Source organism: Erythranthe guttata, chromosome 14, assembly GCF_056151865.1.
Source record: "Erythranthe guttata isolate IM_541 chromosome 14, IM_541, whole genome shotgun sequence".
NCBI lineage: Eukaryota > Viridiplantae > Streptophyta > Magnoliopsida > Lamiales > Phrymaceae > Erythranthe > Erythranthe guttata.
This window is the reverse complement of record NC_142546.1, coordinates 19,907,823-19,922,293: the sequence shown is the minus strand read 5'-3', so window position 1 is coordinate 19,922,293 and position 14,471 is coordinate 19,907,823. Positions and strand designations below refer to the sequence as shown.

Genomic DNA, 14,471 nt, shown 5'->3' with positions numbered 1-14,471 from the left:
TATTGTTAAATTTTGGTGTTAAATGTAATTTCCCTATAACATCTATAATTTAACAATAATTATAACTTGGTTTATAGATTTTTGTGGATAAAATTGTATTTTTCCTACTTAATCACTACTTACAAAATTAATCGCAATAAGTATGACAACTACGAGTTATATTAGATAGTAATGTTTAATTGTTGTTTCGGTTTTTATAGTGGATTTAGTTAGTTTGAATTTTGTCATCGATCATATTAGTAATTTATATTATTTAATCAGTAGAACTTAACAACGGCAAAGTGGGTCATTAATCGGGACCAACAGATCAAGGATCAAGAAATTGTGACCCTTAATTAATCCTTCAAACACGATCTCATTTACATTTATGATTTGGCTTATATATATACATGTATCATGTGTGCAAACAAGTTGTTCCCGAAAGTGATGCCCTAGCGGTTGGTGCATGTGTCAATTGACCCAAGTTTAAATCTTCTTGTCAATGGTCGTTAGGTCGAGCTTGTCATACATGGTTAGCCTAGTGTTGTTTACATCTTTAGGTATATTTTACAAACTATTATACAAGAGTGTAAGTTTACCTATTACATCCATTCTTAGAATATTACTATTTCTTTGCATTGAATTAGTCATGAAATTGTGACATCATCATGCATGCTCATATTAACATTAAAATAATCCTTCTAAAAAAACCTCTAAAATATTCATATCACATGGTCATAGTAATGCAAAAGTTTTTTAAAATATGTATGATAACAACTCAAAATGTATAATCATAATGTTTTGAAAACCAGATCGGTATCGACTCGGACAAGCTATTGGGTGAGACCGGTTCAATCAGGATCCAACCGGTATTTTATTTTTCATTTTATAATTATTTATACATAATTTTTATAGTTAATAAAGCATATTTTTCTTTCACGCACATTAAATCATTACTCATTTCAATTAAATCATAAATCAAACTTATTTTTCTTTAACACACACCTATCACACTAAATCATTTCAAATATTATAGAAACTATAATAAAAAATGATATATCTTCCAATTTCAAAAAATTACATTTTGATTTATTTTTTTATTTTTCCGACTAGGAGTAAAAAGACGTTGTTTTGGTCATTTTATATGTATATTTTTTTTAAGGAAAACATAATTTTGGACAAAAAAACTTAATTTTCACTCGGATTCTGATATTATGGTTCAACCGGTCAAATCGGACCGAACAAAACAATAGTTCGCAGTTTAATTAAGATGTTGATTAAAATTTGAATAAAGTTGTAAGTCAAAACTATTTATAATAATCTTTGAACAGTAAACCTATTTATAGCGAATTCCTAATTCTAAATCCGTAACGGAAAGAGATTCTGACACGTGTCAATCATCTGTACACTATGGCAACGACCAAACGGGCGCTCCTTTTTCTCAGTATCCCAAAACATAGATTTTCCACAGATTGACAATCACGAAAACCGCCATTGAAATTGATTTGTCTGAAGCAGCGCAGCACCATCGACCTCATTTCCCTCTCTGTAAACACGCTCTGCATAAGCAGCTGTACATATATGTATATAGTTCGTGCGTATCACTTCTTCTCTACACAGTCGGTGTTAAAATTCATCGTTTCCTTTATATCAGGATCATAATCACAGTTGTCCGATCATTCGATTTTGTCCGATTAACTGATTTTGAGAGATGGCGCCGCCGCCGTCGGAGGAGGAGGAATTCGGAATCCAAACCCTAACCCTAACCCTAATCCCAGGCCTCCCGAACGATTTAGGAGCTCTGATCCTCGCATTCGTTCCTTACTCTCATCACTCCCGCCTCAAATCGACCTGCAAATCATGGAAACGTTTCTTCTCATCGAAAGCCCTAATTTCTCTCCGGCAGAATTACGTCATCGCCCCAAAACTTCTATGTATTTTCCCCCAAGACCCTTCAGTTTTCACTCCATATCTATTCGACCCCAAAAATCTATCGTGGTGCCCGCTCCCACCCATGCCCTGCAACCCCCACGCCTACGGCCTATCCAATTTCATCTCCGTGTCTGTGGGCCCCCACCTCTACGTCATCGGTGGGTCCCTCTTCGACACCCGGTCGTTCCCCCTCGACCGCCCCACCCCCTCCCCTTCCGCTTACCGTTTCGATTTCGCCACCTCATCGTGGGATTCGCTGTCTCCTATGATCACGCCGCGTGGCAGCTTCGCGTGCGCCGCCACGCCCAGTAATAAGATCGTGGTGGCCGGGGGTGGGTCCCGCCACACCATGTTCGGGGCGGCGGGGAGTAGGATGAGCTCGGTGGAGATGTACGATATAGGTAGGGACGAGTGGCTGCCGTTGGACGGGTTGCCTAGGTTTCGAGCTGGCTGCGTTGGCTTCTTTCTTGGGAATGAGTTTTGGGTGATGGGAGGGTACGGTGAGTCTAGAACTGTTTCGGGTGTTTTCCCGGTGGACGAATATTATAAGGATGCGGTTGCTATGGAGTTCAAGAATGGTGCCAAGTGGAGAGAGCTTGGAGATATGTGGGAGGAAGGGGAAAGAAGGCGGCTTGGCAAAATCGTTGTGGTTGAGGACGTGGGCCCCGATTCTCCTCGTATTTTCATGCTCGACGGAGGTGAAATATTCTGGTAAAATTTTGCAGTTTCGTAATAATTATTTTATGTGATCCAGCTTTAGTAGTTCCGAATAGTATGCTACTTTGAGCATTACTATCGTTTTCTTGATTGTAGCATGTCTAGTGCGGTACAACTTTCTTTCTTGCCTACAAATTTTCGGTGGTTGATTATTAGTGTGTTATATTTGTTACTTGTCAAATGATATGGAATTTGACTTATATATAGGTGTAGCTATCTTAATGTTTGTTTTCGTTAGTTGTTAACGGAACTGAAAATCACCAATCATGTTCGAATCCGAGCATTTGTGTTTATCTTCGTTTTTCCACAGTTTCTTAAACAGGCGAACTATATGTTTTGTGTATATATATGCAGGTATGATATGAGTTCAAATCGGTGGGCAAAGGAGACGTGTGTGCCAAGAAAAGCATCAGATGATGCGTCGGTAGGGTTTGTTGCATCGGACGGGGAGCTGCATTTGCTGACCCTCTTGAGTGAGACAGATGGCAGAGGATGGCGTCAGCGTAAAAGGTTGTCAACACTGTTAATACAGATATACGATCTTAGGAAGAGGGTTTGGAGGTCAGTTATCGCAAAGCCGCCTTTTCATCAGCCTCTCGATTTCAAAACAGCGGTAATGTGCACCATTCGACTCTAGAATTCAATTATTGCTTTGTGTGAATATGTGATGTATATAGTATAACGCTCTCTGTGTTTCCTCAAATTTGTAGAGTTAATGTTACCCCTTTGTGTTGATATAGTGTTGATCGATCGAAGAATACTGTTTGTGGCAGCCTGTATATATATATTTAAACTTCTAATGTTACCTTTGTGAATTGTGATTATTGATCTTCTGCCTTACTTGTCGGTTAATGGCACTAGTGCTTTTAGTTAAGGATTTGTTGGAAGAGTTGATGACTGGAAATCGATAATCGTTCTTTCTTGACTCCCTTTTTTTTTCGTGTTGTGATCACGAGTTCATAGTCCTTTAGAATGGAGTTTTCGGGAGTAAGTTTGTTGTGAAATCCCTTGTGATCTTATTTGACTCAGAATCACTTGCATTTTTACCAAAACTTCTTTCCGATTTCCTTTTTTTTTTTTCTGTTTTTCTTTTTTTTTTTTTTTGGAATATTTTTGTATATGAATTGAGAAATTAGTTTTTCGCTTCCCCAAAAATAAGTTCAAACGTAACGAGTAGCCACGTACCAATTTCCTCACGAAGATGAATAGATGTTCAACTTCCAGTGTGCCTATTTGGTTCGATAAGAAATTTGAATTGTATATGTTCGTCACTGCTCATCACTAGATCTCTCTTGTCTAAGAAACTATGGTTATTCAGTTCAAATGAACATTCAGTTAAAAACTGTAACGAAATTATCAGACACTACATGTGAAATTGGAGCATCAGTCGATGAAAGGATGAGATCTGCTAAAATGATTATTTAATCGCTATCGAGAATGAATTAAATCATATGGTTCAATACTTCTTTTAATAGGGAGAAGAAGTCAAAACTATTTTTCACCGGTTGAGAAAAATCTCTTCCTAATTACAGTCATCTATTTTTCCAATTATATCCATGCCACCTCATCAACACTATCACCAATTATGCCCAACCTCATCAACCGTTTTTTTTTTAATATCTATTTTTTTCGTTTTTTTATTTTTTTTTTCTATCAGGTATATTAATCGACTACGAGATATAAGCATAGTCGATTAAGAATATGACTACTAAAAATAACAAATCACAACTACAAAAAAATACAAAATCAACTATATTTTACAAAAACAAAAAATATACAAACATTATAATTAATTTATACAATTAGAATCAATAAACAAAAAATTCAAAAAAAAAAAAAATGGAGTCGATTAATCTTAATCGGCTACCAGAGCATAGTCGATTAAGGTTTCAGCCTGCACGAATTTCTCTACCCGTGCCGCTATCTGCCGGATCCACCAAGACACTCTAAATCTGCCTCCACATCGTCACTACACCACCGCCACACCACACTTCGTCAACCATAATGGGAGTTCGACCTAGTCTCCCAATTTCAAGAACTGTAATCTTCTATTAACGACATTAGTGAAGAACTCCATTAAAATATAACAAGCAGAAAATAGAGAAAAAAAAAAACACAGAGAAGAGAGACGATCAAGAATCTAAAAATTCATACTTTGTTCCCAATAAATTGTAATCTTGTCAAAATCAATAGAAAATTCTGACAGATCTACTCACACTCATGAAATATTTGCAGAAATTAATTCCAACACAAACTGGGTGTTGCTTTTCTCTCTCTTCACTTCTTACGCTATTTAATGTGTATACGGCTTCAATCACGTTGATGATATGAGTGACGACCTTTTTCATATGTACAGAGAAGAAGAAAGGTAGGAAAAAAGAGAAGAGAGAGAGAGAGTACGCAGAGAAGAAGAAGAGGAGAAAAAAGGGAGAGAGAGAAGATGAGGAAAAATGAGGAGAGAGAGTGTGTGTATGTATGAATATTAGTTGACGGAGTTTTCTCTAATTATTTTTTGGAGAAGGTGTTTCCTTAACAATATTTTCTAGATTGGGGGGTTCTTGCTAATATATATATATACATATATATATATATATATATACATATATATATATATATATACATATATATATATATATATACACATATATATATATATATATATACATATATATATATATATACATATATATATATATATATACATATATATATATATATATATATAATATTTTGTGAGAATAACGAAAGCCAAAAAGAACATTAAAACGAAAAATAATTTGTGAGAGTAACGAAAAGAAAATCAAAACCTGAAAATCGAAAAGAAAACCAAAAATTACTTGTAAAATTAACCGAGAATTGTAAACAATTGAGATTTGAAAGTATTTGGAGTGGAGAGAGTAGAAAAATTAAGAGTGAATTGGTGAGAAAATGAAGAGGGGGAGGGGTAATTATAGGTAAAAGAACTTTAAAAAAATTAAACAAATTAGGTCGGTCGAGTTGGGTCTTAATGGTCGACATATACTGACCCTTGATCTTGAACGGTCCGATCATCTTGATCGTTGGAGAAAAGAAAATCAAAATTGTGAAACCGATCGGTTGAGTTCGGGTCCACCCGCCAAAACTAGCTTTTGGAATAAAAAAAATGAAATGGATCGGGCTAGGTCTGAGTCGGTTCCCGGTGGGGTCCTGTTCAGGACTGAAAGTAGCCATTACGTTTTTCAAATTCAATTTTTTTTTTAAATCGTGTCCACTCATCAGGTCATCGGTTCTGGATCACCGAATGCAGCCGCCAGATCTCGGGACTGGACATGGGGATTCGAAACTGACCCATAATTTGGCGGGACCGATTCGGATTACTAGCCGAGGTCGCGGCAAGAGTATTGGAAACAATCCAAGAGGATGAAGGCGAGCCAGATCTCGCATGATTAGGAAAATAAGAGTGATTCTCAGAGTAGGGGTGGTAAACGAGCCGAGCCGGCTCGTGAGCTCGACGAACCGGCTCGTAAAAAGCTCGAACTCGGACTCGAGGTTTTCGAGCTCGAGCTCGAGCTCGCGAGCTCGAGCTTTCTGACGAGCCGAGCTCGAGCCCGATTTTAGTTGTTCATCAGCTCGCGAGCCGGCTCGCGAGCCGGATTTATTAATATTTTTTTATTTTTTTTTATTTTTTTTTTATTTTTTATATGTTATTTTTATTTAAAAATGTATAATAATATAAAATATTATAGAAATAAATACAAATATTAAAAAAAATATATAATCACAATTTTGTGTTTATTTTGTAATTATTGAAAATATTTTTTAATAATAAAATAATAATAAAATAATATTTAAAAAAAGAAAAAAAAAAAAAAAAGGGATTGGGCTCGAGCTCGAGCTCGAGCTCGAGCTCGACAAAATTAACACGAGCTCGAGCTCGAGCCAGAAAAAGAAGAACTCGACGAGCTCGAGCTCGAGCTCGAGCTCGACAAAATAAACTCGAGCTCGAGCTCGAGCCAGCCAAAAGAGGCGAGCTCGGCTCGAGCTCGGCTCGTTCACACCCCTATCTCAGAGTCCTCATCTGAGAGATAGCCTATGACGCCCGCCTTCTATGTGAAGCGTTTGTGAGACTATAATATTGAAATAACATGTCTATTTTTTTTTTTTTGGATTAACCCTAGGGAATTTAAGGAATGATATAAATAAAATAGGGAAAAATAAATTAATATTAAATAAAAATGAAGTAGAAGAACTCAGATTCCAAATGAACAAATTCAAACTTGAAAAGGACTTTTATGATTCTCGGAGAATGAGGAGCAAGGGGATTGATCAAGAAAGATTTCTTGTTCTTATTATAGGATCGTGGTTGGATTCGCATATATTTGATAAAGAGAATAATCATAATAAAAAATGGAAAGTGTTCAATTGGAACATGAAAACGTGACTAAATTGGTCATAGTTACTCTTCGGGACAAAGAGGAAGAAGGGAGGGGATTCTCGAGCGGTATTTGGAATACTAGTCAATTTATAACTCCGAAAAATACGTACAATTTATTTATTAACAACCTTATGTATAGCAAGGTATGGTACAAAAATGTCCACATGGGTGTAGCCCAACTGGTTCCGAAGTGGTAAGTTGGTACAAGGTCCTAGGATCAAATCCTGACAGCCGCAGTGTGGGAATTTCAACTCCAATGAGGGTTGGTTCCTTGTGGGCACTAAGTCCGGGTCCGCTACCCTAATGGGCTGTTGAGTTATCATGATTTATATTTCTCCATCAAATACTTGTCGGGCCAAGTGATGGAGGCCCTTAGGAAAATATAATTAGAATTTTAATAATTGGAAAATAAAAAAGAAAAAGAAAAAAGAAAACCCAAGTATAACCCGTAACCCATCTAACTCTAATTATAATCAGCGTGATTTATTAAGATTTAAGACTTAAAAGTGCCACATGTCAAAAAATTAGTGGAATCCGATTTATATTAAATATCGACTGATCCGCTCAGAATTTAATCTCATACGAATAAGTGCAAACTCAAGAACTTAATAGTTAATTCAAACCACTATTTTATAGATTGAACAAAGTAGCTACTTGGACGGGAAATCCTCTTATTCATTCAAGCCTACACATGTGTCTGAAATTATGACAGAATACTGTAGAGGGATAAGTCATATGAACTGCCAGAATTTGATTAGATTGAACCAACTTTGTTTCTCAGTTCAAAAAGCTTATGAGGCTCAGTCAAATGGAACAAGCTTTGGCATATAATTATAAGATTTAAGACTTAAAAGTGCCACATGTCAAAAAAATTAGTGGAATCCGATTTATATTAAATATCGACTGATCCGCTCAGAATTTAATCTCATACGAATAAGTGCAAACGCAAGAACTTAATTCAAACCACTATTTTATAGATTGAACAAAGTAGCTACTTGGACGGGAAATCCTCTGATTCATTCAAGCCTACACATGTGTCTAAAATTATGACAAAATAAAGTAGAGGGATAAGTCATATGAACTGCCAGAATTTGATTAGATTGAACCCACTTTGTTTCTCGGTTCAAAAAGCTTATGATGCTCAGTCAAATGGAACAAGCTTTGGCATATAATTATAAGATTTAAGACTTAAAAGTGCCACATGTCAAAAAATTAGTGGAATCCGATTTATATTAAATATCGACTGATCCGCTCAGAATTTAATCTCATACGAATAAGTGCAAACGCAAGAACTTAATTCAAACCACTATTTTATAGATTGAACAAAGTAGTTACTTGGACGGGAAATCCTCTGATTCATTCAAGCCTACACATGTGTCTGAAATTATGACAGAATAAAGTAGAGGGATAAGTCATATGAACTGCCAGAATTTGATTAGATTGAACCCACTTTGTTTCTCGGTTCAAAAAGCTTATGATGCTCAGTCAAATGGAACAAGCTTTGGCATATAATTATAAGATTTAAGACTTAAAAGTGCCATATGTCAAAAAATTAGTGGAATTCGATTTATATTAAATATCGACTGATCCGCTCAGAATTTAATCTCATACGAATAAGTGCAAACGCAAGAACTTAGATGGTGTTTGGCTAAGCTTATAAGATGTTAAAAGGAACTTATAAGATGTTTTATAGCTTATAAGCTCTTCGAAAGTGTTTGGTAAATTTTTAAAAAAAGATCTTAATTTTTTTTTAAATAAGTTGTTGGAGACCAAATAAGATCTTTTTAAATAAGTACTTCTACCCCACCTTTTTATTTAAGATATTATAATGAGTAAAAATAGGAAATAAACTCATTATCCAAACACTCTAAAAATTAATCCTAAAAATAAGATGTAACAGCTTATCAGCTCTAAAAACATCTTATCAGACGTAAGAGCTTATCAACTGTTTAAAATAAGCTTAGCCAAACACCCTCTTAATTCAAACCATTATTTTATAGATTGAACAAAGTAGCTACTTGGACGGGAAATCCTCTGAGTCATTCAAGCCTACACATGTGTCTGAAATTATGACAGAATAAAGTAGAGGGATAAGTCATATGAACTGCCAGAATTTGATTAGATTGAACCCACTTTGTTTCTCGGTTCAAAAAGCTTATGATGCTCAGTCAAATGGAACAAGCTTTGGCATATAATTATAAGATTTAAGACTTAAAAGTGCCATATGTCAAAAAATTAGTGGAATTCGATTTATATTAAATATCGACTGATCCGCTCAGAATTTAATCTCATACGAATAAGTGCAAACGCAAGAACTTAGATGGTGTTTGGCTAAGCTTATAAGATGTTAAAAGGAACTTATAAGATGTTTTATAGCTTATAAGCTCTTCGAAAGTGTTTGGTAAATTTTTAAAAAAAGATCTTAATTTTTTTTTAAATAAGCTGTTGGAGACCAAATAAGATCTTTTTAAATAAGTACTTCTACCCCACCTTTTTATTTAAGATCTTATAATGAGTAAAAATAGGAAATAAACTCATTATCCAAACACTCTAAAAATTAATCCTAAAAATAAGATGTAACAGCTTATCAGCTCTAAAAACATCTTATCAGACGTAAGAGCTTATCAGCTGTTTAAAATAAGCTTAGCCAAACACCCTCTTAATTCAAACCATTATTTTATAGATTGAACAAAGTAGCTACTTGGACGGGAAATCCTCTGATTCATTCAAGCCTACACATGTGTCTGAAATTATGACAGAATAAAGTAGAGGGATAAGTCATATGAACTGCCAGAATTTGATTAGATTGAACCCACTTTGTTTCTCGGTTCAAAAAGCTTATGAGGCTCAGTCAAATGGAACAAGCTTTGGCATATAATTAACGTGCTCCAGGTAATCTATGATGTTTGAGAAAAAAACAATCTTAAAATTTGCATTTCAAAGCTCTCAAATTGTGTTCCGAAAATCAGAGTACCAACAAGTTTATTTTCGAAAATTCCCTTTTTGATACTACTCTAGAGTCAAAAATCAATTTCATAAAGGGTTGTAAAAAATGATGAAAATTAGTCATTCCAACTATATGCAGCCTGTTGTACGACTTTTATGAAGAAACGGAATTGAAATTCAAAATGAAATTAGCATGAGGCTCAATATTTTGATAAAATCGAACAACTGTCACCAAATCAAACGAATAGAAGTCTCCACCAAATTAAAGCTTCTACAGAGGGCTTTCTAACACTGTAGAAATGAAGAAACACATAATGAAGAAGATGAATTGTGTCTTGTATTTCATCAATGAGTGCTTGTACATTTATATACACACAAGAGAGAAAGAATAAAAGGAAGAAACTAATTACACCTAATCAAATCCCTAATCAAATCACTAATTAAGACTTGATTGAATCTAATCAAATCACTAATCAAATCACTAATTAAAACTTGATTGAATCTAATCAAATCACCTAATTAAGGCTAAACTAAATAAAAATGAAGATATATTATATTCCTCTAACACCCCCCGTCAAGTTGGAAATGGTATTGATATATCAAAAACACCCAACTTGCGAACTAATCGTCGATAAGCTTCACCGCCAAGTGGTTTCGTAAAAATATCTGCCAGTTGATCACTTGAACGTAGGTATGAGGGAGCAATGAGACGTGCCTGAATTTTTTCTCGAACAAAATGACAATCAATCTCAATGTGCTTGGTGCGTTCATGAAAGACAGGATTTTCTGCAATGTGTATAGCAGCTTGGCTATCACAATGAATTGGAATTGGTTGAGAGTGGTTGAAACCGAGATCCGTTAGAACATATTTTAGCCACTGTAACTCACAGGTAAGTGCAGCGAGAGAATGATATTCGGCTTCGGCAGAAGAACGAGAAACGGTTGGTTGTTTCTTAGTTTTCCAAGAAATAGGACTAGAACCTAACATGGTGAAATAACCAGTGGTAGACCGATGAGTGGTAGGACAACCAGCCCAATCAGAGTCGGCATATCCTACTAGAGTGAGAGAACTAGATGCAGAAAGGAATAAACCTTTACCAACAGTACCTTTAAGATAACGAAAGATTCGATTGGCAGCATCAAGATGAGTCGAATGCGGATTTTGCATGAATTGACTAAGAGTATTTACCGCATATTGAATGTCAGGTCGTGTTACAGTGAGATATAGTAGACGCCCTATGAGACGTCGATAGATTGATGGATCGGGAAGAGGAGTCCCATCATGTGGACGTAAACGAAGATGTGGTTCCATTGAAAAATCAGACGGACGAGAACCAGTCATCCCGAAATCAGATAAGATGTCTAGAGTATACTTGCGTTGACATAAAAAAATGCCTTGTTTAGAACAAGATACTTAAATACCCAAACAGTATCGAAGATTACCAAGATCTTTTATGGAAAAAGAATTGGCAAGAAATTTTTTGATATCGGAAATAGCATCATCATTATTTCCTGTAATGATAATATCATCAACGTAGACGAGTATAAAAATGAATGTCTTATTACGAATATATGTAAAAAGACTGTAGTCTGAAATTGATTGATGAAAGCCACGACTAATAAGAGTGGTTGAGAATTTGGAGAACCATTGACAAGATGCTTGTTTAAGACCATAGATTGATTTATTTAATTTACATACACGAGTCTCCCATTTGTGAGAGAAGCCAGGGGGAAGTTTCATATAGACCTCTTCATTAAGATCTCCTTGAAGAAATGCATTGTTAACATCAAGTTGATGGATGGACCAACTTTTAATGGCATCAATTGAGAGTAGGAGACGTACAGTAACTAGTTTTGCCACAGGTGCGAAGGTATCATGATAATCAATTCCTTCAATTTGAGTGTAACCTTTGGCAACTAGACGAGCTTTATATCGATCAATTGAACCATCTGACCGATATTTGATTTTGAAGACCCATTTACAACCAATGGGTGATTTGCCGGGTGGGATTTGACATAAAGACCAAGTGTTATTTGATTCTAGAGCTCGAATTTCCTTGGCCATTGCATCACGCCATTCAATTGATTTTATGGCTTGAGAATATGATCGCGGCTCTTGATTCTTAATGACATTTGTGAGAAATGCTCGATGGGAATGACTTAAATTACGAAAAGAAATGTAATTTTCTAGTGGAAAATCAGTGGATAGTGAAATATGATTACAAATATAATCATTGAGACGCTTTGGTTGGTGACGGATGCGTTGAGGGTACGTAATTACGAACATTTGTCGTAGAAGGTGAATCAGAAGATGGTGTGCCATCGGAAATAGGTGGAGAATTAGTTGAACCATCAAGTTGAGAAGGTGAGGAAGGAGATTCGAAAATAGAGGGAGAATTGATTGAATCATCAAGTTGAGAGGGTAAGGGAGGAGATAGTGGCGAGTCATCCAAACTCGTAGTTTCATTATGAGGAATAGAATCACCCGAAGGGGGGTCGATGAGTGGTGTAGGGTAGTCAAAAGTCCCATTATCATTGATCGGAGTAATTGAAATTGGATCTTGTAAAGATGAATTTGCAAGATCATGATATGGAAAAATTGACTCATGAAATATGACATCGCGTGAAACATAAATTTGACGAGTTTTGAGGTCGTATATGCGATAACCCTTTTGTCCATAAGGATAACCAACAAAGATGCCAGGTTTTGCTCGTTCATCAAATTTATGTTGAATATTTATATTCTTAGCAAAACATAAACACCAAAAAACTCGAAGAGAGGAATAAGATGGAAGTTGTCCAACTAAGACTTGATGAGGAGATTTATATTGAAGGACTGGAGTCGGAAGTTTGTTAATGAGAAATGCAGCGGTTAGAATACATTCACCCCAAAAAGAAAGAGGCAAGTTTGCTTGAAATCGTAAAGCTCGAGCGACATCAAGGAGATGCCGATGTTTACGTTCTACAATGCCATTTTGTTGTGGGGTCGCAACGCAACTACGTTGATGAATGATTCCATTATCATGAAACCATTTTTTAATTTGTTTGGAAAGAAATTCAGAACCATTATCTGAACGTATGGTTTGAAGTTGAGGAAGAAAAATATCCCCATTTCCGGAATTGAAACGAGAGACTTTTGTGTTAAATTGACGACGAATTAGATTAAAAAAATGGGTTATCATGTTGAAAGTTTCGGATTTGTGTTTCATTAGATAAATCCAAGTGCATCTTGAATAATCATCAACAATAGTTAAGAAGAATCGTGATCCATTTTGTGAGGGTATAGAGAAAGGACCCCAAATATCAACATGAATCAATTCAAAACAATGAGAAGAACAAGATGTACGTTGAGGAAATGAAAGACGTGCATGTTTAGCACGTGGACAAACATCACAAACAAAATTCTTATTTCGAATAATATTTTGTGAATTCTTAACAATAAAATCAAAACGAGGCCTAGAAGGATGACCAAGGCGAGAATGCCATAGATCAAATTTATTACATTGCTTAATAGAAAGAGCATAATTAGAAACCTTGCATTCTAGATAGAAAAGACCATTGTGAGGATTACCCCGACCAATCGTCTTCTTCGTTGATTGGTCCTGAAATATACATCCAGACGAAGAAAAAATTATATCACAATTTGTGGATTTCGTAAATTGTGAAATGGATAACAAATTGAACTTAAAAGATGGAATGTAAAAAACATTCGTGAGAATGAATGTACCAAAACATTTGATAGTGCCTATGTGAGTCACAGGCGCGTGAGAACCATCAGGCAATTGAACATATATGTTTTTACGAATAGGGGAATATGAAGAAAAAAATGAGAGAGATGTACATATATGATTAGAAGCACCGGAGTCAATAATCCAACAAAATGATGAAAATGTGTGATTTTTACCTGCTAAGTGCATTGAGGGTCCACTAGTTTGTTCTTTGGCAAGAAGCGTGAGAAGCTTGTTGTATTGTTCGTGCGTGAGTGAACTAGCCATAAGAGTGGAGTTGGATGGTGGTGGCACAGATTTCTTCACATGTTTGTCGGGAAAGCCATGAAGTTGATAGCATGTAGCAAGAGTATGACCATGTTTGTTGCAATGGTCGCAAAATGGACGTTGACGTTTTCCCGACGGACGAAATGGAGGTTTAGATGCTTGAAGTGCAGCGGCATCAACAGTAGGAGTTGTGAGAATATTGATCTCTTGCTGCTTTTCTTCTTGACGAACCAAATTATAGATACGTTGAATGGAAGGAAATGGTTCCATCAAGAGAATTTGGCTGCGAATAGCGGAAAAACGATCATGTAGTCCTTGAAGAAATTCCATGGATCGATCTTGATTTTGTTGGTCAATAATGCTTTTAGCATTACCACAAATGCAAGGAGTGATATGGATAATGGAACCGAGTTCATCCCATAGAGATTTGAGTTGCGTAAAATACAATGAAACAAACATGCTTTCTTGTTTGAGGGCAGAAATGGACT

General features: G+C 35.8%; 1 protein-coding gene across 1 annotated transcript; it reads left to right on the top strand.

The window, feature by feature from the left end:
• Positions 1-1,269: 1,269 nt before the first annotated feature.
• LOC105950146 (Galactose oxidase/kelch repeat superfamily protein) lies at positions 1,270-3,448 on the top strand. Its single transcript, XM_012973465.2, has 2 exons — positions 1,270-2,622; positions 2,983-3,448. Exons 1-2 carry the CDS (start codon positions 1,691-1,693, stop codon positions 3,263-3,265), a joined length of 1,215 nt encoding a protein of 404 aa, XP_012828919.2. The 5' UTR covers positions 1,270-1,690; the 3' UTR covers positions 3,266-3,448.
• Positions 3,449-14,471: the final 11,023 nt, after the last annotated feature.